The sequence below is a fragment of the Aquila chrysaetos genome, chromosome 14 (genome assembly GCF_900496995.4).
Source record: "Aquila chrysaetos chrysaetos chromosome 14, bAquChr1.4, whole genome shotgun sequence".
In the NCBI taxonomy this organism is placed as follows: domain Eukaryota; kingdom Metazoa; phylum Chordata; class Aves; order Accipitriformes; family Accipitridae; genus Aquila; species Aquila chrysaetos.
In genome coordinates this window covers 33,157,600-33,181,479 of record NC_044017.1, presented here as the reverse complement: position 1 = coordinate 33,181,479, position 23,880 = coordinate 33,157,600, and the positions used below count along the sequence as shown (strand labels likewise).

Genomic DNA, 23,880 nt, shown 5'->3' with positions numbered 1-23,880 from the left:
TGGTATTCCTTCCAAGTAAGTTTAGACTCTGAACCTTTTAATTACAATAAAGATGCTAATGGACATGGAAAATGAAAGAAAAAGCCATCATTCAACATCTTCATGCCTAAGGAAATAAAAGGCACGATCATAGCTTATAGCATCTCAAAGAGACCGCAAACCAGCCCCACAAGCAGGCAAATTACCTGGTTAGTGCCTTCAAACAGAAAACAACCTGGGAACCTCCAGACTTACTACCGTATTTTAACATCCATAGAGCTATCCTGTGTCACCGGCAAAGCTTTAGACATCATCAGCACACCTGACAGCAGTTTTCTTTACTCAGTTTCATCAGTATGCAGGACGTAACTGACCTACAGCAGGGGATTGCTCTGGGATAGGAAGGGAGAGGGTGGTGCTCGTGAACCAGTAGTTTCTTAGTGGGAAACCCCTGGTTTCTGCCTCACCCCTTGTTTCTTGAACCTGACATCTCTATTGTTGGTGAAACAAAGATCTCTCACCAACCCCTTTCTCTACAGAGAAATGCCAACTTGGAGCATCAACCCATTCTCAACAATTCATACCTGCTAAAACAGCAGAAGCTACTTATTTTTTCTAAGGTGGGGGGAGAGGCCAAGATTGTGAGACAGACATATACAAGAGCAAATCAATTTCAGGAATACTTTCTTACAGGTGAAAAGAATTGGCTGAGTAAGCCTAACAAGCAACAGTGAGCTGAAACACACTCAAGCTCTATTCAGCTTCACAACAAATAAGTAAAAAATGTAAAGAAAATAAAATCCTGGCGATGTAGCAATGTAAAACTCTGCTTAAGGTCCCTTTTACAGTGTACTTAAGTAGCTCAGTTCCTCTTGCTACCAGGCATGAGAGTTCACCTGGAGAGCACAGCTTAGATGAACTTAAATGATCTTAAATTTGCACATATTTGACAACTAGCTGAAAACTAACTCACAGTGAGGACAAAGACAAGATGAAAGAAATACTGACAGTTTTCCAGAAAGCTAGCAGAAACATAAAAGCAGACACTCAGCAGGGTAACAGGCATCCAAGAGAAACAGTCCACGAAAAAAAACCTTCAGAATCAAAACATATTCACACACCAGTCAACATTTGTCTTTCAAGCTAGGGACATAGGTTACACACCGTGCACCTGAGTTGCAAAAAAAGACTCCTCTCCTTAAAATAATTATATATGGACTCCGCAAGAAAAATGAGCTCTTACTTTAAAGGCAGGCACCTTCAGGATGGAGTTTTGAGGCTCCAGCTGCAGGGCTGAATTAAGTTTGGGCTCTTTCAGAAGAGACAAAGCTGCCTCTGGGCAGCCCCAGACCCCGCACAGCCCAGCTGAACGGCCCGAAAACATTCTCCTCTTTGGCACCTTTACGACACGGGCTTTAACTCCAAGATCTTACCAGTGATACAGGGTATTTTTAAACAATTACCAAGAAACGTTTGGAGCGGAGAAACGGGAACCAAAACTCCTGTTTTAGCCAATGCCACCGCAATCTTTAGGCAAGGTCAAGGATCTCCACAGCCCCCCCCCCCCCCCCCCCCGCAAGCCTTGTGATGAAGGCGATCTCAAACCCCATTTTTTACCCACGGGGAAGAAAAGCCCCTCAAGTCCCGCAAGTTTCAGCGGCCCCTCAGCCCCACTCCCTGTCCCGACCCACACGGCGGTGGAGGCGGAGGAGATGGACGCCAGGCTGGAGACCCTGACCCCAAGCTCCTTCCCCTCCAGGGCCAGATGCGGCTGCCTAAAGCGACGACCCCATTGCCGGACCGGCGCGACCCCGACACTCGCCTGGACGCCGGTGGTGGAGCCTACGGTCACCTCAGCGATGGCGGTGGTCCGTCGCCTCCACCGTCGCTCGTCGGCGGTGGTGGCGGTCGCCACCACCGCCGACGAGCGACGGTGGAGGCGACGGACCACCGCCACGGCCCCGCAGCACCTGCGGCCGCCCGCTCCCCGGTACCTGTCCTCGGAGACGCTGATGACCCCATCCTCCTTGGGCACTATCGCTGCCATGTTCACCACCTCCTGCGAACCCTCCACTTTGTTAAGCAGGAGGGGCTTGCGAGTCAGCGCCTTGGGCTGAGGCTCCGCCGCCATGGGCGCCGCGGGAACGGCGGGTACCGGAGGAGGCTACGGCCGGGAGAGCCGGCCCGCACTAGCCGAGGCGGAGGAGGGACTCGCCGGAGCCGGGCTCCGCCGCGGGCTCCCTGGGAAGGAGGAACCAAAGCGGCGGCGGCGGCACCGCCCCCGAGCTGGGCCGGGCCCGGGCGCGGCGGCCTGAGGGGAGGAAAATGGCGGCCGCCCAGCCGCCATCTCGTAGCGCCGGTCTGCGGCGCCGCGCCTTCGCGAAGGAAAACCTCTAGTCCGGCGGTGGTTTAAGCGCACGTCTCCCTAATGGCTGCCCTCCCAGGGGCGCGGGTTGTCAGCGCCGAGGGCGGGTACGCCTCGGGGGGGCAGCCAGGTAAACGCGTCCCGCTTCTGAGAAGGCGGCTTTGCTCTCCGCCTCGTCGCCGCGAGCCGTTTTGCGAAAGAAAGGGGAGTAAAGATGAGACGGGGAGATTGCTTCCCTCTGTTTATATGGCCTTTTCCTGCCCGAGTTTATCTCGGGCCTGAGGGGCGGCACGTGAGGTAAAGACGGGATTTCTGCCGCCGCGTTAGGCAGCGGGACCTTGCTGTAGCGAACTTTTCTGCGGTGGTTTCTGCGTCGCACGACGCAATTGAACAACTTCTACGTGACTTTCGGTACTTGGTGTTGAAAATGGGCGAAACAAAACGCGGGGCCAGCCGGGCCAGGGGTCACGGTCAGCGCCGGCCTCGCGGCAGGCAGGGGCTGGCAGCAGGTTGGCAGCGTGGCGGGGCTGAACTTCACCATCGGAGAGCTTATTCCTAAGAGAAATGCAACAGACTTCCAGCAGCTCATTTTCGGCACGATGCTACTTTTCACTCGCTTTTCCTGACGGATTTGAGGTCCAGGAAGGTCAGATAACATACCCAAAGCTCTGTGCTAAAGCCAGTGAAAAGGCGCTTCCTCCTGAGGTATACACCAAACTTTCATAATCTGTCTCAAAAGATTCTGGAAAATCGTGCTCAATGTCTGAACTGCTGTCCTACATCACAGAACTCGTCAGCAGATTGGGAAGCATTATTTCAGCTGTAACTTTAAATTTACCCACAGTAAGCCGATGAGCAGCAGTTCTCTGTGATAAAATTCAGTGCTCATGCCCATCAGCAGAAAAACTGAGGAGGTTTGTAAGAGTTCAGGCATGAAAAGCTCAAAGATCGGGGGTTTACTTTTTCCCTGGGAGTAACATACAGCAGCGTCCCCAACAGAACAACAAATCCTGATTGCCAACTCACCACTTAGGTTGCTTATGCAGTAGATATAGGCAACAGAGGAAAGATACAGTAAATTCTTCAGGGCAGAAAATAAATTTTCACAACGTGTAGTAATACATGTTATGCTAAACAGACAAGCAGTATCTACAGGACCACAGCAAGACTTTTAAGCTTTACTTGACTAAACTATTAGAGGTTCACAAGAGTACTGTGGAGGGAAAGGTCTGGTCAGCAGCAGCTGATAGCTGTATAATGGCTTATAGGAAATGAATCTGCAGTCTCAAACTATTTCCCAGAGGATGTGTGATTGCACTAGATAACATCTCTTTCTCACAATTCTCAGAAGGCAACTACTACTAAAGAGGCAAAGACCAATCCTCTTACTGCTACGGATGATCCTGCAGTCCTAGGCCAGACCTACAGATAGAAAGAAATGCTCGTCTCGCTACTTGATGAGATGTGAGATATTCTTTGAAGACATCAGTATACTTGATAGTTTTCAGAATGGACGTGTATCTAAAAACGTCTTTTAAAACTGAAGTCTGGCAAGGTCCGCTGTCTTTGCAGTTGTTTGGATTCAAGACTGGGCACTGTGCATTGCTGACAGATAAATGGGCTGAGAGTATGCCGGAGACAACAGACTGCAGGCTCTTGGGAGACCCAGAATACTTTTTGCCAAACAGGCCTTTAAGGAAGCACATAATGGAGAAAATGAGTGTCTTGATAGGCAAAGGCGTGGTTCACAGGACTGGAAGTTGGTCCTGTGTATCCCCCAAATTAGCTGGATTTTCTTCAATTGCCTATTGAGACATATTACGTTTCCCTACTGACCTTGTCTCCCCTATATCCTTAAACAGTTACAGGTCCAAGACTACTCCTTCAAGGTTTAAGAGACTGTTTGGAGGAAAACACTGAAAGGCAGGCATGCATTTTGGACCAAAGCCAAATAATATTATGCTGAAATCAAATATATGCTTTATATAAAGGTCTGATCTTTGGAAATAAGTTACCTTTGGGGGGGGGGGGGGGGAAGACAACAACACAATGCAAGAGAGGCTCCAGTGGCCAGTCAAGACAAAATCTTATAGGCATGTTTTAAAGCTTATCTGTAATGGTGACTTCCTCCACAAGACCAAGACCAGGAAGGCACCTGAATAATAGAAAGGTGTCCTGAGGTCTAGTACGTCACTTTACCAGGTGTCCAAACTTGGGGTCAATGCTCTGCTTTTCCTTATAAGATGGGGAAATATGGTTGGGAAATTATTGCACACAAAAGAAGTTTTGCTATGATTGAAGGAAGAAAAAGTGATGCATGGAAAACTGGGGAGAGGAGGAAGGTAAGCAGAGAAGAAATAGAAAGATTTCAAAGTGAAATGGGAACCTGGAGCTTCCTCCTGCATTGCACCCGACAGGCTAGAAGAATATTGTCCTAATAGTGGAAAAGGCATTGAAATTACCAACAAGGCCTGAGTGTTCTCCCAGATCTACTGTTGTCACACACAGTTCAATCAAAACCTTTTAAAAAACAATTTTCCCATAATGACAAAAACTAATGGACAAAAAGTCTTCAAGTTAGAATCGCTGTAGACATCAAGTTTAATGAGTATCTACAGAAGCAAAATTAGGGTAGTTTAGAAAAGCGTTTCCCCATATAACTGAAAAAAATCAAGACAATCAATCTCATAAATACCTTTTAGCAGATTTTTTTTCATTTTCTGTCATGGCTTTCAGGTAGGATTACATGGATTAAAAATACTGCTAGGACCGAAAGCAAGATGAGTTAGTAACTGAATTTGAAACCAAGAAAAGCAATCTTATTCCATTCTTTTTCTACATTTAGAAGAATTGTAGGGTTAAAAATTATATGATGCTCCTCTGGTATGTGCTTTTTGCAGGAAATCACAAAAATTACATGGAAGGAAATTTATATGATGACATCATTTAAAAGTTCTTTTTCTTGTTAATGTAATTCTGAATCGGTAGAAAGTGTGGTTACTAGTATGGTATGCTTGGATGTATTGGGTTTGTGTGGCAAGGTTTTGGTAGCAGGGGAGCTATAGGGGAGGCTTCTGTGAGAAGCTCCCAGAAGCTTCCCCCATGTCTGACAGAGCCAATGCCAGCCGGCTCCAAGACGGACCCGCTGCTGGCCGAGGCCAAGCCCATCCGTGACGGTGGTAGTGCCTCTGGGAGAACAGAGTTAAGAAAAGGGAAAAAAACCTGCACAACTGCAGCCAGAAAGAGGAGTGAGAATATGTGAGAGCGACAACCCTGCAGACCCCCAGGTCAGCGCAGAAGGAGGGGAGGAGATGCTCCAGGTGCCGGAGCAGAGATTCCCCTGCAGCCCGTGGTGATGAAGACCACGGTGAGGCAGGCTGTCCCCCTGCAGCCCGGGGAGGTCCATGGCGGAACAGATCTCCACCTGCAGGCCGGGGAGAACCCCACGCCGGAGCAGGTGGGTGCCCCTGAAAATGGCTGTGACTCCATGGAAAGCCCATGCTGGAGCAGTCTGTGACCGAAGAACTGCAGCCCGTGGGAAGGACTCACATTGGAGAAGTTCGTGGAGGACTGTCTCCTGTGGGAGGGACCCCACAGTAGAGCAGGGGAAGAGTGAGGAGTTCTCCCCCTGAGGAGGAAGGAGCAGCAGAGACAAGGTGTGATGAACTGACCCCAACCTCCATTCCCCGTCCCCCTGCGCTGCTGGGAGGGAGGAGTTAGAGAATTCAGGAGTAAAGGTAAACCCGGGAAGGAGGGAGGCGGGGGGGGGAAGGTGTTTTTAAGATTTGGTTTTATTTCTCATTATCCTACTCTGATTTGATTGGCAATAAATTAATTTCCCCAAGTTGAGTCTGTTTTGCCCGTGACAGTAATTGGTGAGTGATCTCTCCCTGTCCTTACCTTGTCCCACGAGACTTTTGTTCTATTTTCTCTCCCCTGTCCAGCTGAAGGAGGGGAGTGACAGAGCAGATTTGGTGGGCACCAGCGTCCAGCCAGGGTCAACATACCACACTGGATTATTTGAACTTTCTTGGAAGAGTATATCTGTCAGTAACATGGAGTGACAAACAAGCTGAAAAATGCGGCTTACTTTGTATTGTATTAATATTACCTCATCTTTGTTTCTTAGCGTTGCTTCTCTTACTCTGCGTTTTGGCATGTCACCATGGTAAATGAAACATCCTCCCCTCTGTTAGTTTTGGCCTTTATTTTCTTGATGCGGGTTGACTTTCACTTCTTTGATTTGGATAGAGCAGAATTAGGCTGCCTGCCTATGAGCACTAACAGCGGCTCGCTCACGTATTCACGTCCAGGGTGACGCCCGAAGACCTCTGGGAAGAAGCAGTGCTGGTTTGAACCGATGTGTTCACACACAGTGGAGCCACTTTCCAGCCCCTCGTACCGCACCAGTCTTGGAGGGCTTTATCCAATTCCTCACCTGCAGTCTTGTTTCAAGCTTAGGAGTCGGAGCAAACCGAATTCCCCATCGTCTCGGGCAATTTGCTTTAAAAGCTGCTCTCTGGCTCCATCTTCTGGTTTGTTGGTTGGTTGGTGTTGGGATTGATTTTTAAAATTAATTTATTTTGGTATGTCAGGGTGAGATTCTTCTGGGCTTTACAAACTAAATTTGCTTTAAAAAGTAGGTAATCACGTCTTGGGTGAAAGTTCGTTCAGACCAGCAGGAGAGAGGATGTCCCAGAGTGGAGGGAGCTGGAGGGTCTCCAGCCCTGCTGTCAGCCCCCTGTTCGGATACCCCTGCCTGCAAAGTCGTTACTTCTGTTAGCAGAGGAGGGGGCAGCCCTTGGCCAAAAAGCACAGCAATATGTTCTGTTTTGGCGTAATTGTAACTTTTCTGCAAAATTAGGATCATTACATGATCTGGCAACATGGTGACATCTCACATACCTTTCAGCTAAAACTAGCAAGCACTGGGGCCACTGAGTAGGAGTAGGACGATTAATAAACAGGTTGGTCTCTTGGCAGATACTAAGAAAAGCAGTCCTGATAAAGTGCTCAGCAATAATAAGAGCAATATTAACAATCCCAAGAACAGGCCTTTAATAAAGAAAAACTATTTCATGGCAATTAAATTTTAGGCCCAAACTATTAAACACGTGCCCCTTTGAGCCATTAAGTAATCTGATTCCAGTTGCTCTCACTCTGCAAGAGGGGAACTAGTGCGGGAGCGAAACTGCACTTTGATTCGGTGCTTAAATTTAAAACTGCTCCATTGACGGCGAGCCAGATTTCAGCTTCTGAGGCCTCTTCCTCAATCACCCATGCAAAACCAAAGAACTTAGATACACAAAAGAAAACCATGTAAAAAAGGTAAAACTACTTGGCAACAAGTAGAGCTGCCTCTCAGTAGCCATCAAATGTGGCAGTATTTTATTTTCTCCCATGCTTTTCTTCTCTGCCTGTTTGTAAACTAAATGTTTTCCAGCTTTACAGTATATGGGATTTACAATTTCTTCAAAACTTGCACTTCTATGCAACTGCAAAAATGTGTGCTTAAAATTCTCTCCTCCTGTTTTGTCAGCAGTGATAGCCTTCAAAAGATAGTCACTGAAAAATATTTTTGATTTCGATGCTACATCATTCTTGGAAGCATGTGGGAAACAAATATAGATGAGGTCTTTATATAGAAAGGCAAACTTCACAGAGCACCAAAATGTTCTGTAGAAAACGCACTTGTCCATCTTGCTTAAAAATACGAAACTTGTTATAAAAATGCACCCTCAAATTTAGACATTGCTCCTTATTTTGCTCCAGGTATTTATCAGTTACACAATGAACAATACTGCCGATCAGATTTCTATTAATAAGCCCTACATGCTCATTCTGACCGTTTTCTTCTGTATTTCATTTGTTTTGCTTTATGCGGGCATTTAGAAAATTAGGACCTATCAGAAACAGCTTGAAACTGCTGTAGGTAAAAGTTATGGAGAAAAAGTTTAGCTTTAAAAAAATATGCATGGCAGCATCACTGTGTAGCACCTTATCGAGAAGAAATGCACTCATTTTTAGCTGCCATGGAAGTGCTGTTGGCTTTGTAACTGGCTGTGAACATGTGAGAACAAAAAAAAAGTGATGCTGTGTCAGTGTGTGGGCTGCAAACGAGAACTCCTGGCTCATACATTTTGCCCCATAAGCAATTCTGGCATTGTATGCAGTCTTATTGCTGTTTTCTTTGTCCTCATTGATCCTGCTATAGTATTACTCACATTTTGGGCTCCCGACTTGCTGTAAAAAAACTCTGTAATTTAATTCACTGTCTTTTTGGTGGAAATTTCTGACCACTAAGTCTTCTAAGCTCATTATTCTTGTACTTTTCTAGGCCTCAGGACTTCAGAATTTTTTTTTTCCTAAATCTTCCTTCCCTCTGTGATATTGAAGAATCTCAGATTATCGTCAATAAATACACTTTCTATTTGGAAAATGCATTAAAATCACTTATGTAACCTGCTTGAAAGGTAAATAAATTTCTCTTACATAATGCACGAACTATATGAAAGCTTTGAAGTATTTCCTTTTCTTTCATCTGAAGTGCACAATTAAGAACATGTCCAGGGAACATCAAGGAGCATTTTCTTACAACTTTTGTCTTAATTTTCTCACCTTTACTACACATGGGCCTACAGTGGATGTTGTTTGGTTGACAAAATGCTTTCAACCATCTGAAATCTCATGAGGTTCAACAAGGCCAAGTGCAGGGTCCTGCCCCTGGGTCTGGGCAACCCCCAGCATCAATACAGGCTGGGGGATGACGGGATTGAGAGCAGCCCTGCCAAGAAGGACTTGGGGGTACTGGGGGATGAAAAGCCGGGCGCGAGCTGGCAATGTGCACTCACAGCCCAGAAAGCCGACCGTGTCCTGGGCTGCATCCTATAGCAGCGTGGGCAGCAGGTCGAGGGAGGGGATTCTGCCCCTCTGCTCCCATCGGGTGAGAGCCCACCTGCGGTCCTGCGTGCAGCTCTGGGGTCCCCAGTACAAGAAAGACATGTACCTGTTGGAGCGGGTCCAGAGGAGGGACACAAAAACAATCAGAGGGCTGGAACAGCTCTCCTGTGAGGAAAGGCTGAGAGAATTGGGGTTGTTCAGCCTGGAGAAGAGAAGGCTCCAGGGAGACCTTACTGCAGCCTTTCAGTACTTAAAGGGGGCTTATAAGAAAGATGAGGACAGACTTTTTAGTAGGGCCTGTTGCAATAGGACAAAGGGTAATGGTTTTAAACTGAAAGAGGGTAGATTTAGATTAGATATTAAGAAGAAATTCTTCACAGTGAGGGCGGTGAGGCACTGGCACAGGCTGCCCAGAGAGGCTGTGGATGCCCCATCCCTGGAAGCGTTCCAGCCCAGGTTGGATGGGGCTCTGAGCAACCTGGTCTAGTGGAAGGTGTCCCTGCCCATGGCAGGGGGGTTGGAACTAGATGATCTTTAAAGGTCCCTTCCAACCCCAACCATTCTGTGATTCTATGATCTGAGCATATAAAGAGAAAATCAAACAAGAAAACTACTATTAAACTATTAAACGCTATTTTTTGCTCGCTAATACTGAAAGTACCTTAGAAGTAGGAATGAAAGAATATTTCATCAAAAAAAAAAAAAAAAATCTGATACAACTTATGGCCAAAAAGATCCTAACAGTACTACTGCTAACAAAGCTCTAGCGTCATTTTAATATGCATTTTTCAACAGAAAGTTTTTGGAGCTGGGCAGTTTTCTTGAAGTCAAGCCATTTTGTAGATTACCCCTTACTGCAATTACATGAAAAGTTTCATATCGTACAAAACAAGTATCTGAGTCTTTAAAAAAATAGGTAGACCTGCATTAAATCTGCCAATTTTTGTCAACTCAAACCTGTGACAAAAGATTGCTTTAAAAGCTTGTGGTTCCTGAAGCAGGGTGGCTGAACTCATCCTTTCTGTGGAAAATGATTCCTGCAAAGAAGTCCTGAGAAGCAGCTTGAGAGCAAAATTGCAGAAGTTTCAGTGTATACAGGGACTTACGACTCAGTACCATAGGTACTGTTCAAGGAGTTAAAAAAGAATCCCAGATTGTCTAATCAAACTTTTTCATGTCTTATTCTGTGCAAATATTATGAGTTACCTTCACTTTAGCAGGTAAGTCAGCATTTCTGGCCATCACCACAGAAAGGGGTTCCTCAGCCTGTGAGCACATATATATGTCCCAGTGATGCCAAGTTTAGATGGGCACAATCACAGATGGTGGTGTGGAGCATTTGGTTCCCCAATTACCTCATGGCCATTCCTGATAAGCATAATTTTTATTCTAGATAGATCACAGCCAGAATGTCTGATTGCTCCAAACATCTTGCACAGCAGTAGGCCCATATGTCTATAGTCAGAATCTACAGAGTGCCCTTTGATTTTGAAGAGAGAACCATATCTGAGTCAGGTTTAGTTGCTTTGGGGAGACATCCTTTGGGACAAGAGTGGGTGTGGAAGCACTAGCCCATTCCAGAACAGCCACCAGGTGAGAAAATTCATGAAAGTGGGAGAAATACTCTTTATTTGTAAAATAGTAGATGCTCTAGAAACAGGAGGCCACACGTGTTTGGAGGGGAAAACCAATTATTTGGTCATGTCCTCATCTGTAACTTGGTGACCTCCCTGTGTAAAAAAATCTGACAAGATAGTAGAAATACCTCTGTGAAGACTGAGGAACTGGTGAATGTACATCTTGTACCTCTGAAAGTGGTTGAGGAAACTCCAAATGGGAAAACAAAGAAACCCCCCCAAATCAGCCCATCTCGGACTGACTAGGGAAAAAAAAAAAAAAAAAAAAAAAAGTCTGACATTCTCAGTAGTTTTGATTAGACCCTGATGTTCAGGCTAACTGGCCCCAGAATAGCCTCTGTATTGTATGCTTAATGTGAGCACAGGACAATTTCCGCACAGAGTATCTAAATCAGGTATCAGTGTCAAAAAATAAAGGTGCTCAAAAGGCTCCCTATGAGGCCAAGTGATGCTCTTGAAGTCAAAAGAACTTGTCTGGTGTGTCAGATCAGTTCCCAGTAATATGAGGGAGCTAGGGCAATAGTTATTTTTCACTGAACCACAAGAAGAAACACTGTAAGAATTGGCCATGTTAGTGGTCCCAAAGTGTTCAAGTGAGAAGACATTGGAAGAGGGACAGGTAGTAAATAAGAACATGTAAAGCCCCTCAAATTGTAATGAATGAGCATTGGAAGTAGGTTTTCCAATCTGAAAAGCCACACAGGTAGGTATGCATGTATGCACATACTTAAACTCACTAAAAAAACCCCAATATAACCCCAAACCCCCACAAAACCAAACTAAAAAAGAAACCTTTCCCGAAAGCTAGAGAGCCTGAGGCCAAAACTGTAGCAAGAAGTTCTGGTACCTGCTCCAGGATGCGTCCAGCTCTATTAGCTCATAAAACAGACCAGAGATTGTTCTTTGGGGTCTGAGGCCAAACAGTGTGTCCAGCTTGCATCACAGATCTACATTTTCTTCTTCCCCTCACAAAGAGTGATGATATAAAACTGCCTTCAAGGAAATGGTCCCTGCTCCACGCTGTCCTCCGAGCATGTCCAGGTATCATCTGAGAGGCTGCTAAGAGTCGCATCCCAAAACTGCCAGGTAACGTGCTTACAATTCAATTGTAAGAGCTCTGCGTAGCAGTGCCGGAATGTTGGCCCATGAACCTTACCAGTGTAGATCCAGCTGATTAATCTTTCTCCGTGGTTTCAGTACCTTCCAATCCAGCAGTTTGGCCACAATGACCCTTCCACTGTAGGAGCAGGTACTAACAAGATATCTAGCAAACTTCTTGGCATTCAGGAGCTACGTGGTGGGAGTCCCAGGCAGGTGCGGGGAGCCTGACTGTTACAGGAGCACTTGTGTGCAGGCAGTCCATTTTCTCTCCTTCACAGTGGCACACCATGAAGTATAAGCCATCCTCTCAAGCACTTCACTGTGCAGATTTATGTTCTAGGGACTTCAGCATGTGGCTTGCAGAATTCCTCCACAGGGACATCTGACCGGACCTGTATCAATCGGCATTCAATTCCTTGACTCTCTCCTCTGCGAGAGGAGTGCCAGACGTTAGGGACTCTCTTACCTCCTCTTTGATACAGTCCTGCCCAATAGTTTTCCTCTCCCAAGTGCCGATAACTGAAAAGAGAGAAAAAAACAGAAGAGAAACTAGGACAACTTTCCTATGCAGGGATGGGCTCAAGCCTGATCTGAATGGGGAGGAGGAAAGAGGGAATGGTTGTGCAGCTGCAGGATGATTTCATACTGTGAACTCATCACTGGCTGGGGGTAATGATCTGGATCCAGTGCCTCCAAATCCTCTTCTAAGACTACGTTTGCCATACACGTAAAAGTGACAGTAGAAGAGGCTTTCCTACTATAGACTTTTCTAGGCATCTACCCTTTCCTCAACTTGAAGGCTGGCAGTGTCAGTTCTGACTTGTATTTATGGAAGTACGTTTTCTTTGAAATTATATTTTGATTAATTTCAGGGGGGTTTATTCATGTCCTTTGGTTTTGGCCAGAAAAATATGGACCTATGTGCATTTATGTATGCACACATTTGTGAACATAAAGATTCAAAAGAGAATCTTTTCTTTATGCCTTCTGACGACGCATAAAAATTCTGAAGGGAAAATTTATATGCATTTTATGCTTCTGTTTTTTAATAAGAGGTGACATGCTGCCCTAGTGCTGACTTGTAGCAGAAGAGATTAAAAATTCTTGGACCATCAGTAGCAAGAAATCACAGGGCTGTACTTACAGAGGTCATTAACTGTCCAGACATCTGTTGGGTAACAAATTCTGCTAAACATAGATCGTGAAACGGTTCTTGAATTATGCAGAGGATAATTTCACAATCCAGAAAACAGAGAATTCAAGCAGAGAAAAAGCCATGTAAGACCTTCTTATTGCCAGTTGGGGAGGAATTCACTACGATGTCAGAATTACAGGAAAGTTTGGTGCTAGTGGCAGTGGTCTGCTGGATTGCTATCAGTGCGATAAGGAACAGATTTAGACAACGGTCACAATTACAGTTACATACTCCACAAAGCAACTGACATTATAGCAAAATTGGCTGTATTAATTAGAGGGACACTGTGACAGAAGTGTCCAGCTAACAAGACAAAAGTAAAAACTCCAAACGTCTCAGTGAAACTACTGTAAAATATGTTAACACACGAGTAATAGATTTCAGTATAAAAAAGGGTGTTAGGAAACAATGAGCAGATGCAGCAATGGAAAAATTGGTGCTATGGTAGAAGCAGGCTGGAGCATTCCCAACAATGTATAAATTAAAGCGTAACAGACCCTAATTCTCCTTAGAAAAGGAATACTGTCCCATTCCCCATAAGTTAAGTGTAGTAGCCAGTTGGCAGAGGATCGCAAGTGAGTCCAATTATGCTGCGCTGGACTATAATTGGGTTAAAGGGCTGTCACCTACCTCGGAAACGAGAGCTCAAGTGATAGCTGTCAACCTTTGGAATCAGGAGTTACTCTGGAATCAGGAGTTACTTATTAGCTGCTGCAGAAGTCAAGCACCCAGCACAACCAATCATCAAGAACACAGAGAGTGAAAACACTTGTCAGGGCAAATGAGTAGTTTTGGCTTTTTTCCCTCGGCCAGCTGAGGAGAGCCTTACTGAATATCTAAGTAGAAATGTCAAGAAAAACATATTGTAACCTTTTCTGTAGGAAAAGACAAGAGGACCTGAAATTGAAGACGTGAAGAAAAATAAGAATTGGTCAAGGAAAATAAAATACAACCACCACCACCCCCCCACAATACCTTGAAAGTAAATGGAATGGATACAATAGTCAAAAGCCTGATTTTTTTTGTCTCCTTTGCATTGTTAAGTTTCATCTTCCTTCAAGACCCCAGTTATATAAATCACAGTTAGCTGTGTATTCACAGCTCACATAAACCAGCCAACATGAATGCATATAACAGTGTCAAGGTCCTAGGAAAACAGAAATAACAGAAAATAGAAATACCTCAAAAGAGGGAAGGAGCAGGAGAATCTCGGAGAAAATGTTACATTCATCACACTACCAGCGTACACAACACACTCTGCCAAACCTGGAGAAGCGTGCACTTAGTGTCAGCCTGAATTATGGGATGGGCTTTCTCAGACTTTTTATTTTGGACCCACGTTTGGAAAATAACCATAAACTGTATATTGCCTTAAAAATGGCTTACCAACAGGAAAATATTAGAACTGATCCCAAAATGTTCGAGGCTTCCCGATTGCAACATCATGAAATTGAAAGCCATCTCCCACAACAAAAGAACTCATCGCTGACCAAAATCGCACTGCTTAGTGAAGACTGTTGTTATGAAAAAAGGGTTACGCTTGTAATTCAAGGTTCGTTATATGTTGGTCTCAAGTCAGTTCTAAAATTTTCCTAAAGAGAAATGCTTCTCTAATCGCAGCTCGGTAAGAATTATCCTTCTGTGCTTTTCAAAGCCATGTTTTAAGTGTCCTTCCTTCCCATTTGAAATATTTATAAAACAAGACACTATTTTTCTGCAAGTTGGTGCAAGACAGATCTGCCCACCGTGGCATCCATTCAAGTTTTCTGTAACAAATAGGCCTTATATCAGGGCTTCAATGTGTGCATAAAAGTTAAAAAAAAAACCCTCTCACTTCATTTTAACTGTATCTTTTGAATAACATGCTCAGCAAACAGTCCCAAGCACCTTGCCAAAGGTGCTTAAATCAGGGAATACAGATGAACAGGTTTCTTCCCTGGATGAAAGAGGCTTTATCAGGTTTGTTTTATTCTGGAAGACCCTGTTCTGTGCTTATAGATGGCTTTTGTAGAGATTTCCAATTAGCTACTAGTTGAGGTTTGGTAAGTTTTCATTAACTGCTAAGTGGCAAAAGAAAGACCAACTGGTCTATATTCCATTTGACACCAGTCGTGCCAGCTGCTTTGCAGAGAGCAACCAAGTGCACCTTTCCTGTAGAGTGCATTTTGATTTTGGGCAAAAGATGGCAATGCATAATAATCACATTTAGAGTAAAAGCTGGATAATAAACTTCTACAGCGTGGCAGTATTTTAAAGAAAATGCTCCCAGCTCTCAAATACCACATGCAGGTGTGATACCTCAGTGGGAAGCAATTTAGGGATGAATGAATAATTCTGTCCTTTTGTTTACCAAGACTATACCCGTTACATTGGCCATTAAAACAGAAAAAAAAAAAGAAAAAGAATAAAGAAAAATACACCTCACTGTTTTGCCTCCCTGGGAAGTGCTTGTACACCATCTTTTAGCTGTAGCTGCTTTATACTCCAAGCTGACTGTAGCTGGAACTGGTGTCCCTTAGCCGCTCGATTAGTTAGATAAATTCTGCACGCCTGTGTCTGGGATCCATGGTAATGGAGTTACGTTGCTATGCTATGAAATGTGCGGGAGGGTCCAGCGCTTTGGGAAGGATATGATTTCCAGGGCTAGTGAAACTTGGTAGTGTGGGCAAGAAGGAATGCTTGGAGGAACGAACAAAAGCGATCGCTGGAACGGTGACAGGGGATCGCTCAGGTCAGCGGGTACGGGCAGGGCACCGATGGCCCAGGAATGCTTTCCTGGCAGGGATGTCACCGCCATCTGAAAAGTGGTGTGGTGGGGGAAGAATATCCTAGTTCTGTTCCTGTCCTCCTGAGCAGAGCCTGCGTGGCAGCCTTGTGTCTTACAGGTATTTGCGTGGAGGACTGCATTAACCCCTTACCGCACACGCAGGAGCTTTTAATCAGGACTACGAGAAGAGAAAACTGAACAAAACCAGGGTGGGCTGCTACAAATGATCTCTCTCAAATTATCTGATAGATAGAACTATCATCTCTGGCCACCCTGACAAGGTAGGATTATTCTTTTTTCCCTGGCATCATAAGCAAAGGTCTCCTCAGACCTGTTGTTTCAGTGAATGCAGAAGACTCCCTTCTTCTCGGCCTGGGGGGCTGGAGGGAAGCGGAGAATTCTGTACCGGTACTTCCCTGGGCACTCTGGGGTTATCATCAGGAATCAAGTGGACCGCTGCTGCCTGCTGCTACCAGCATCTCAAGGATGGAGAATAAGTTCAAGGAGAAAAAAAAGAAAAGAAAAAGACAGGTAAAATATCTTAGGTTTTGTATGCTAGAGGGTGTTTTCAGTTCTCTTTGGGTCTTGACACACTGGCTGAGATACCCAAGAGATGGAATAAATTTAAAGGCCCGGAGCTGAGACAGGTTTTTGTTCTCGACCAGAATCCTACCTTACTTAAGTGAAAGGAGCAATGTAACGCATCAGGAAGGATACACAAGAACTGTAAATCTATTTGAATTCTCATATGTACTACCTTATTACAACTGTAATTTTGAAATGTTTGTTTTAAGCAGCTTTCTCCATGTTAGATTTAATATTCCCCCACGGTACCAAATAGGCGAGGTCCTGCTCTGTTAAACACTGTTAAATACATACGAAGACAACTCACAGCCTAGAAGACCTTTCCATCTAGCACCAGTAATACTAAAGGAAAAGCATGTATAAAACATACAGTTTGATTTTAATGACAAAAGCCTATCTTCTATTCAGGTGCCTTGCAACCTCTCCATCATTAATTGACTGACTTCTGCTGTCACAGCACAGATGGTCCTCAAAGAGATTAGTTTTTCCTCTGAAAATAATCTTAATGTGCACTTCTATCATAACTTTCTTTGGAAAAATCTATGTACGTGACAAACATTCATGAACTTAAGTCTCCCAGTACCCACATTCAGTCTGTACAGTTAGAAAACAACTATATCAAACTACTATAATACCCGTTTCCTTGCATTTCCACATGAACTATTCTTCCCCTGGATGGTACACTGCTGTTCACTGCGGTTCCAACTCCTGAGCCAGGAAACAGCAAGGGATTTGGATGACTGGAGGGGTGGTGGGGAATACAAAAATCCCTAGGAAGCTTCAAAGGCTATCCTCTGGGTTTCCCGATGGACAGACAATGAAAAGGAGGCTGTCTTTGAAGATGGGCCAAGAGAAGCCAGAACGCGACTTCTTTTAGAGGTCACCGCTCTGCAAAGGGATGTAGTTTCACTGTGTTCTGGTGCTGGGGAAACCAAAGTACAGACTTCTAAAAGGTGCTAGACAGTTTCAAAGGAAGGCAGCTGCCTCTGCAAATTTTAGAAAAATAGGCATTCTCAGCCCAAGTCCTAGAATATACAGAAAAAAACCAAGATCCAGTTATCTTAATGTCACTTTTCTGAAAAAAATTTTGGGGTTACATCTTATCTGATCCCAGCCTTCTCAGTAATTGTTCAGTCTAGGATGAGTTTTATACGTTTACCTAAGCTACCTGAACTAGAAGATTAAATCAGTTTCTCTTTGGTAACAATTTCAGGAGGAGGAAAAAAAGTAGTGTCAAAACTCACTGAATTGGAACTAGTAAAAACAACCAAAAACCCCAACAATATAAGCTGCCATGTATGCAAGACAAGTGAAAAATTTATAAAAAAAAAAGGCAAGTTGAATGCCCAGAACTTGGCTAAAGGAAGACTAAAAGGAATAGGACACAAGTATTAAAAGATAATAAATTGAAACTCAGAATGCTGTGTAAAGGTACATATTTTAAGGATAAGCAGTAACATAAAATTAGGCAGTGGAAAATATAAGGCTTTTAAACAGGGGAAAAAAGGTTAATGGTGACAATCTACAAGCCTACGGAATGGTATTCTAAAGGAAGCTCTGAAAAATTTACCTGTGTCATTAAAACCTGGACTGACCGAGACCTTGAAATAATCTTTGTGAAACAATTCTGTATTGAGGAGGAGAAATCCAATTAAAAAAAAAAAGTTATACTGTCAATTTCAGTTCTCAGACCTGCTTGAAGGTGTTTAGCATAACATCTTCCATTCAAGCCTACAGTTTAGGACAAAATAAGGCTAATGCTATGTGATAATACAACAAAAACCTCACAAATACTGACTGGGAGAAGAAGCTGTTTAAGGAAAAAAACCCACAGTAACAGCAAATGATACCAAAAACGTTCTTCAATTTTTTCATATGATGTTTTTTTCAGGTATATTTTCATACTTATATTTGAGTTCTGATGTATTGATTTAGCATTCAAATTTACAGTGAAATTTGCATTTTTAACACCACCTTATTTGTCCCCAAATGGACAACGCCCATTCTGAAGATCAGAAAATGAGTGCTCTTAGACACACATATATGTTCATCCTTCCTCATGGACTCAGGACACATAACAGACAAAAACTGTATGAAAGTAGCTGGAATCTTCTGCATCATCAGGACAGCAAGAACATTCCTCCAGACAGAACTGTGGTGAAATCATTCACCTAGATTTAGGAGAAAAGGTAAAACTGGCTCATTTAGACTACACATGGGGTGTAACTTTGCCCACCACGTAAAAAAGCTGAAACCAAAGAAAGATGCATCTGTTTTCAGTGACAGCCTCAAGCTCTCTCCCTGCTCAGCTGTGTCAGCTCTACCAGTAATGAGCATAAGCACTAATATCACTGGGTTTTGTTCCTTTGCAGCAAATCTCCCATACAGATTTATAAATGTGACTCTGATGGCAGTACTAGCCATTATGACTCTCACATCAAGAGGCTGATACACACTTAAGGCTTGGGTTGATTATCTATCTTTGAAAGAATCTTTCTCAATATTAATCAAATTGGCCCGCTCCCAGCAGAAGAGCACTAATGCCTACCACAGACAACACACGCCCAGCCTTGATTCTGCCCTATAGGGGATCTAATATGGATCTAATATAAGATGCACAGGAGCGGGAAGGACTGAATGTTCCAAATGGCTTCAAAGATAACAGCAAAAAGCAAGCACATACAGAAAAGCACAGTAAAGTGATTTTGCCTGTATAAATCCCACTGAAACCGCGTGTAAGTTTTGTCTGTGGGATTCTTCTATCAGTGATAATCACCAGGGCTGAGGCGACTAGGGGTAGAGCGGGCCCAGCTGCTTTGGTTCCACCTTCCTCTTGTGTCGGTAAGAAAATTACAGTGTGCCTACAGCTTGCAATTTTCAAAGTTGATCCAGAATTCATGCTGGTTTATGACCAATTTTACCACAAAGAGTAGCTTTTTTTCCCCTCTCTCTTCATTTACTGGCAACAAAACTTAAAAATTCCAAATGACCCTCCAGGATTTATGTGAAGTCTCCATGGCCCAGGCTGCCTTTCACCATGACGTTTTCCTGGTATGGCAAGGGCTCTAAAATAAACGCCTTTTTTCCAGCACTTTGCAGAAGGAACCATTCCCGAAGTTTCCCATTTTTGGGATGCTCTCCAAGAAGATACATGACGCCTGACACGTAAAGGTGACGCTGTTTTTACTGGGATGGTGAATGAAACATCAGCAACACACAAATAGGAGAGAAGATAGGCACATTCTCCAGACATGCCATCTCAGAGATTTAAAAGGAAGCCAATTAGAGACCAACATCATACACTCACTCAACACTACTCCCAAATGAAGTTACTAATCCCAAGGCATGATTTGTTAAAGCAGCACTGCAGCCCTTACTCAACAACTTGAACCCCACCACCTCAGGGAGACAATTACTACTCTAGCAGCAGCCAGTCTCGCTGACCTTCGGAGCCGCAGAAGATACCTGCAACTTTCTGTGGGGAGCCGAGGGGAAGAAAGGTGTCCCAAAACACCTCTGTGGAGAGAAAACGACTGTGAACCAAGCCTCTCCACCAGTCCAAATGTTTTACTGTGTAATGGGGGCTGGCATGCAGCTGGATTCCAGAGCAACCCAGTGATGTGGCCTCTGCAGCACCTGCTGGTTTGCTTCCTCTGATAGCAGGTATTCAGATTAACCAGTAGAACGTGGACCAGAACAGCCCTGCTGCTGGTCGTGAGACACAGCACCACTGCTGGAGCTCTAACCTGGAGCTGCTGGAAAGGTATAAGCAGCTCAAAAGCCACTGGGTGCGCCGGAGCCTGGCCACTCTTACCACCACCAGCAGGATCCACACTGAGAAATACTCATGTTGCTTCCAAAGAAACCCAGTTGCCGTATTTTGGTCTGCACCGGCTCCAAAGATTCCTTCCCAGCTCTCACAGGGTCCTTGAGACTGGAGATTCCTTAATGGCCTTGAATGGTGTACTGGGCTGAAAGGAAGTGTCGTCCCTGACTTCCCCCCAATGCCTGAGAAGGGATGGCACAGGTCGCAGATGCAGCCCTGTCGGGAAAGCCAAAATAAGCTGCTTGCAGGCATACGAATGCATACCAATCTGTAATGGAAATAGGATTCTATCCCTCTCTCTTCCTAGAAACTAAATGCTAATCTTTCATTAGTCTTAAAAAAAAAAGAAAAAAAGGAAAAAAAAAAAAGCCCAAACCAGCTCTTGCCTAACAACAGAAATCTTGCCGGGAAGAGCAAGATGAATCAAACCAGGACACTGCCAATTTTATTTTGAGAGAAGGAAGGAGCACAGTGCCTTCATACCTTCTCAAGCAGTGGCTGTGGGAGCACATCAGCTGGATCAGGCAAAAAATATCAGTCAGATAGGAAGCAGAACAATCTCCTGAACAGATTATGCTAAGAAATGGCTCCGGAGTTACTGCTCCAAGGCTATGAGAGCAGAAACAGCACAGACTGAACTGCTGGGGGAAAAAAACCCAAACCAACCAAACCACCAAACAAACAACAACTGAGAACAGAGATCTTCGTCATTAATTGGTTGGAAACACTCCACAATTATATGATTTATAGGAAGTAAATTTATAGGAAGTGCCTTAGCGTGGATCAAAGAAACATTAGTGTTAATCTCTGCCTGTATGTAGGAGAAAAGGTCACAGTGAGGGCTAGCCAATTTTTTCTTTTCTTTTTTTTTTTTTCCCCCTTAAACATCGAGCAAAAGCCCAGACCACGTCTCAGGGAATTCACCATCCAAACGGTACCGAACACTTGTTTTCCACATCTGAAGCCCAGTGGACATGACAGACGACGCCAGCACTGCCTGCCAGGAGCCCAAGTTCCCTTGAGCAGCGAGGCCCCCCCCCCCCCCCGGCTCCCTCAGCAGCAAGGCCGGCGGGTTCCAGGCTGACCTCGGCTTCCCCGGCCGCCCCCCCGCGCCGAGCCTAAGGGGCAGCTCTGGCCTTTGAGCGCTGTACAGCCAACCAACGCCCCCCCGCCAAGGGCTCCCTTCCCTCCCCCGGGTGAGGGGGAAGGACCCGCCGGGGCAGGTGGGGACTCCCCGCGGCCCGGGGACCTTCCAGCAGCCTCAAGGAGATCCGCGGCCACAGGGCGGGGGGGGGACAGCGCCCGCCGTGACTCACCCTCCCGCCCGCTCCCGGCGGGGACTAAACCGCCAGCGCCGGAGTCACCGCCGCGGGGGAGCCTGCGGCGACCCGCTCTCCCCCGGGGCCTCCCCCTCCCGCCGCCGCCTCAGAGCGGGCGGGTCGGGCAGGGCGCTACACCCCCCGCGGGACAGCGTCGCACCCGGTGGCCCTCGAAATAACCCAGCGAGGGGAAACAACCCCCCGCCGCCACCGCCATCCCTGCTGTCCCGTAGGACGCCCGCCTGAGGGAACAGCGGCGCCCGCCTGAGGGAACGATCGCCCCCCCGCCCTGCCCCGGCCATCCCCCCCCCCGCCGCCGCCCCGCCCGCGACTGCGCATGCGCGGCGGCGCCCCTCCACCGCCCCGCTCCCCCGCCGCCCTCTCCCTCCGCGGCTCTCAGCCACCCCGCCCCTCGCCGCCCTCCCCCGGCCATTTGAATATGCTAACGAAGCGGTAACCGGCAGCCCTATGGTGGAGCCGGGAGGCCGTCACGTGGGGCGGGGACGTGTCCTTCAGGGGCGGTCCCCGACCTGCCCAGGCTGCCTTAAAAGCGGGCGGCGAGCGAGGAAGCGCCTCAGTCAGAGAGAGAGAAAGTGCCGGGGTGGCGGGGCTGCGGCTGCTCCGCCCGAAACTTCTGAGTAACAGCAACAGGGGGAGGGGAGGGCGGGCGGCGGTGGAGGAGGAGGAGGAGGAAAGGTGGTGGTAGCAGCGGGGGGGAAGGTTAGCAGCAGCGCAGCCCTATCCGCCTCTCCCTCATAAACCAGCCTGCGTTGGGCTGAGCAGGCCCCTCACACAAAGGAGGGCAGGGCAGGCAGGGCTGCCCCCCCCCCTCCCCTTTCCCCCCCTCGGCAGAGGGGCAGCGGGGAGGCGGCCTTCCCCGTGCAGAGCACTCACAGCCACTTACTCCTCTCCCGTCCCCCGTCTTCTTCTTCTTCTTCTTCTCTTCTCCCCCTCCGACCCTTCCACCCCTTCCTCCCACCCCGCCCCGCGGTTCTCCCCTCAGCCCCCCGCCCGCTCTCCATGTAGCCGCCCGGCCGCCGGCCCCTCCGCACTATGCCCATCTTACTCTTCCTGATAGACACGTCCGCCTCCATGAACCAGCGCACCCATCTGGGCACCACCTATCTGGACATAGCCAAAGGCGCTGTAGAGACTTTCATGAAGGTACCGGCTCTGCCTTGCGAGAAGGAGGCGAGAGAGAGAACGAGAGAGTGACTGCGCGGGGAAGGGGAGGGGGAGGCAGGGCGCGGGGGGCTGCCTGGGCCGGGGGCGCGGGGCGAGGGCGGGCGGCAGGGAGGGAGGGCGGGCGGCAGGGAGTGCGTGTGTGTGTGCGGGCAGGGAGGGAGGGGAGGGCCGCGCCGAGCCGGTGCGGGGCGGGGGGGGGGGGGCTCCGCCACCGCCGCCGCCCTCTCGGCTCACCCTCTGCTTTGTCCCCCGCGCCGCAGCTCCGAGCCCGGGACCCGGCCAGCAGAGGAGACAGGTACATGCTGGTCACTTTCGAGGAGCCTCCCTACGCGATCAAGGTAAACCTCGCTTCCCCCCCCCCCCCCCAAACCCGCCAACCCGGTCTCCTTCCGGCCCCTCCGCGCCGCCGCGGGCCGCTACCGGCGGCCGCCCCCCCGCACCGTCCTCCCCCGTCCCGCCGCCCGCCTCGGCCGGGCTGCCGGCGGTCCCGGGGAGCTCGGCACACGGGGGCTCCGGCGGCGGCGGCGGCAGCGCTGACATCAACATGGCCGACATTTTTTTTTTCCCTGTGTGGTGTGTGTGAGCAGCAATGAACTGTGGGGGATATTTATTCAAGTTGGGGAGAAGTGACAGCAACTCCAAGGAGAGTTCAGTTTGGAAGGGGGGGGGAGCGGGGGAAGGACCCAGCTCAGCCCGCAGAGTCCGGACTCGGAGGGGGACGGCAGTTCCCTCACCCCCGCCGCGGCGGTGGGGGGGTAAGGGGGCGGTGGGTCCGCACGACACAGGAGGGTGAACCTGTTGGAGGTCGGCTTCCATCTGGGAAGGGCTGTGGGAGAGCGGTGTCAATAGCTGTGAGGTTTGTGCATCGGTGACTTCACAGAAATTTGTCCCGTGGAACAAATAAAAAAATCTTCATTTCGTAGGCGGGGAGCTCTACGGTTTAAGAGAAGTGCGTCTTTTCAGGCTTCATGGAACGACACTAAGTATTAGTAACTTCCAAGGTGTTTCGTTTGCGGTGAGC

General features: G+C 47.0%; 2 protein-coding genes and 1 long non-coding RNA gene across 28 annotated transcripts in view; 1 reads left to right on the top strand and 2 right to left on the bottom strand.

The window, feature by feature from the left end:
- WDFY2 (WD repeat and FYVE domain containing 2) overlaps positions 1-2,249 on the bottom strand; it is a 73,476-nt gene extending 71,227 nt beyond the window's left edge. For all 13 annotated transcript variants that reach the window (XR_003926507.2, XR_005933905.1, XR_005933914.1 and 10 more), the window contains exon 1: positions 1,974-2,249. Coding sequence is in view for 1 of the 13 variants with exons in the window: in XM_030036345.2 (XP_029892205.1) it covers positions 1,974-2,110 (137 nt within the window). In the remaining 12 variants the exon portion in view is untranslated. The remainder of the gene's footprint in view (positions 1-1,973) is intronic.
- A 7,748-nt stretch (positions 2,250-9,997) lies between these two features.
- Positions 9,998-23,203, bottom strand: LOC115350603. 12 transcript variants are annotated; one of them, XR_005933935.1, is made up of 5 exons: positions 21,672-21,953; positions 20,344-20,571; positions 13,808-16,423; positions 13,127-13,353; positions 9,998-12,501 (listed from the first exon to the last, which is right to left on the bottom strand). It is a non-coding gene; the product is annotated as an uncharacterized LOC115350603 (long non-coding RNA). The 12 variants fall into 12 exon arrangements; XR_005933939.1 differs by having other exon boundaries at positions 9,998-13,353; positions 13,808-14,013; positions 14,153-16,423; XR_005933934.1 differs by having other exon boundaries at positions 9,998-13,353; positions 13,808-14,074; positions 14,177-16,423.
- INTS6 (integrator complex subunit 6) overlaps positions 22,130-23,880 on the top strand; it is a 46,628-nt gene continuing 44,877 nt past the window's right edge. Inside the window, exons 1-3 of one of the 3 annotated variants that reach the window (XM_041128665.1) lie at positions 22,130-22,312; positions 22,753-22,838; positions 23,120-23,197. In XM_041128665.1, the coding sequence (XP_040984599.1) occupies positions 22,767-22,838; positions 23,120-23,197 (150 nt within the window). In that variant the 5' untranslated portion in view covers positions 22,130-22,312; positions 22,753-22,766. The other 2 variants (XM_030036384.2, XM_030036385.2) reach the window with 2 other exon arrangements.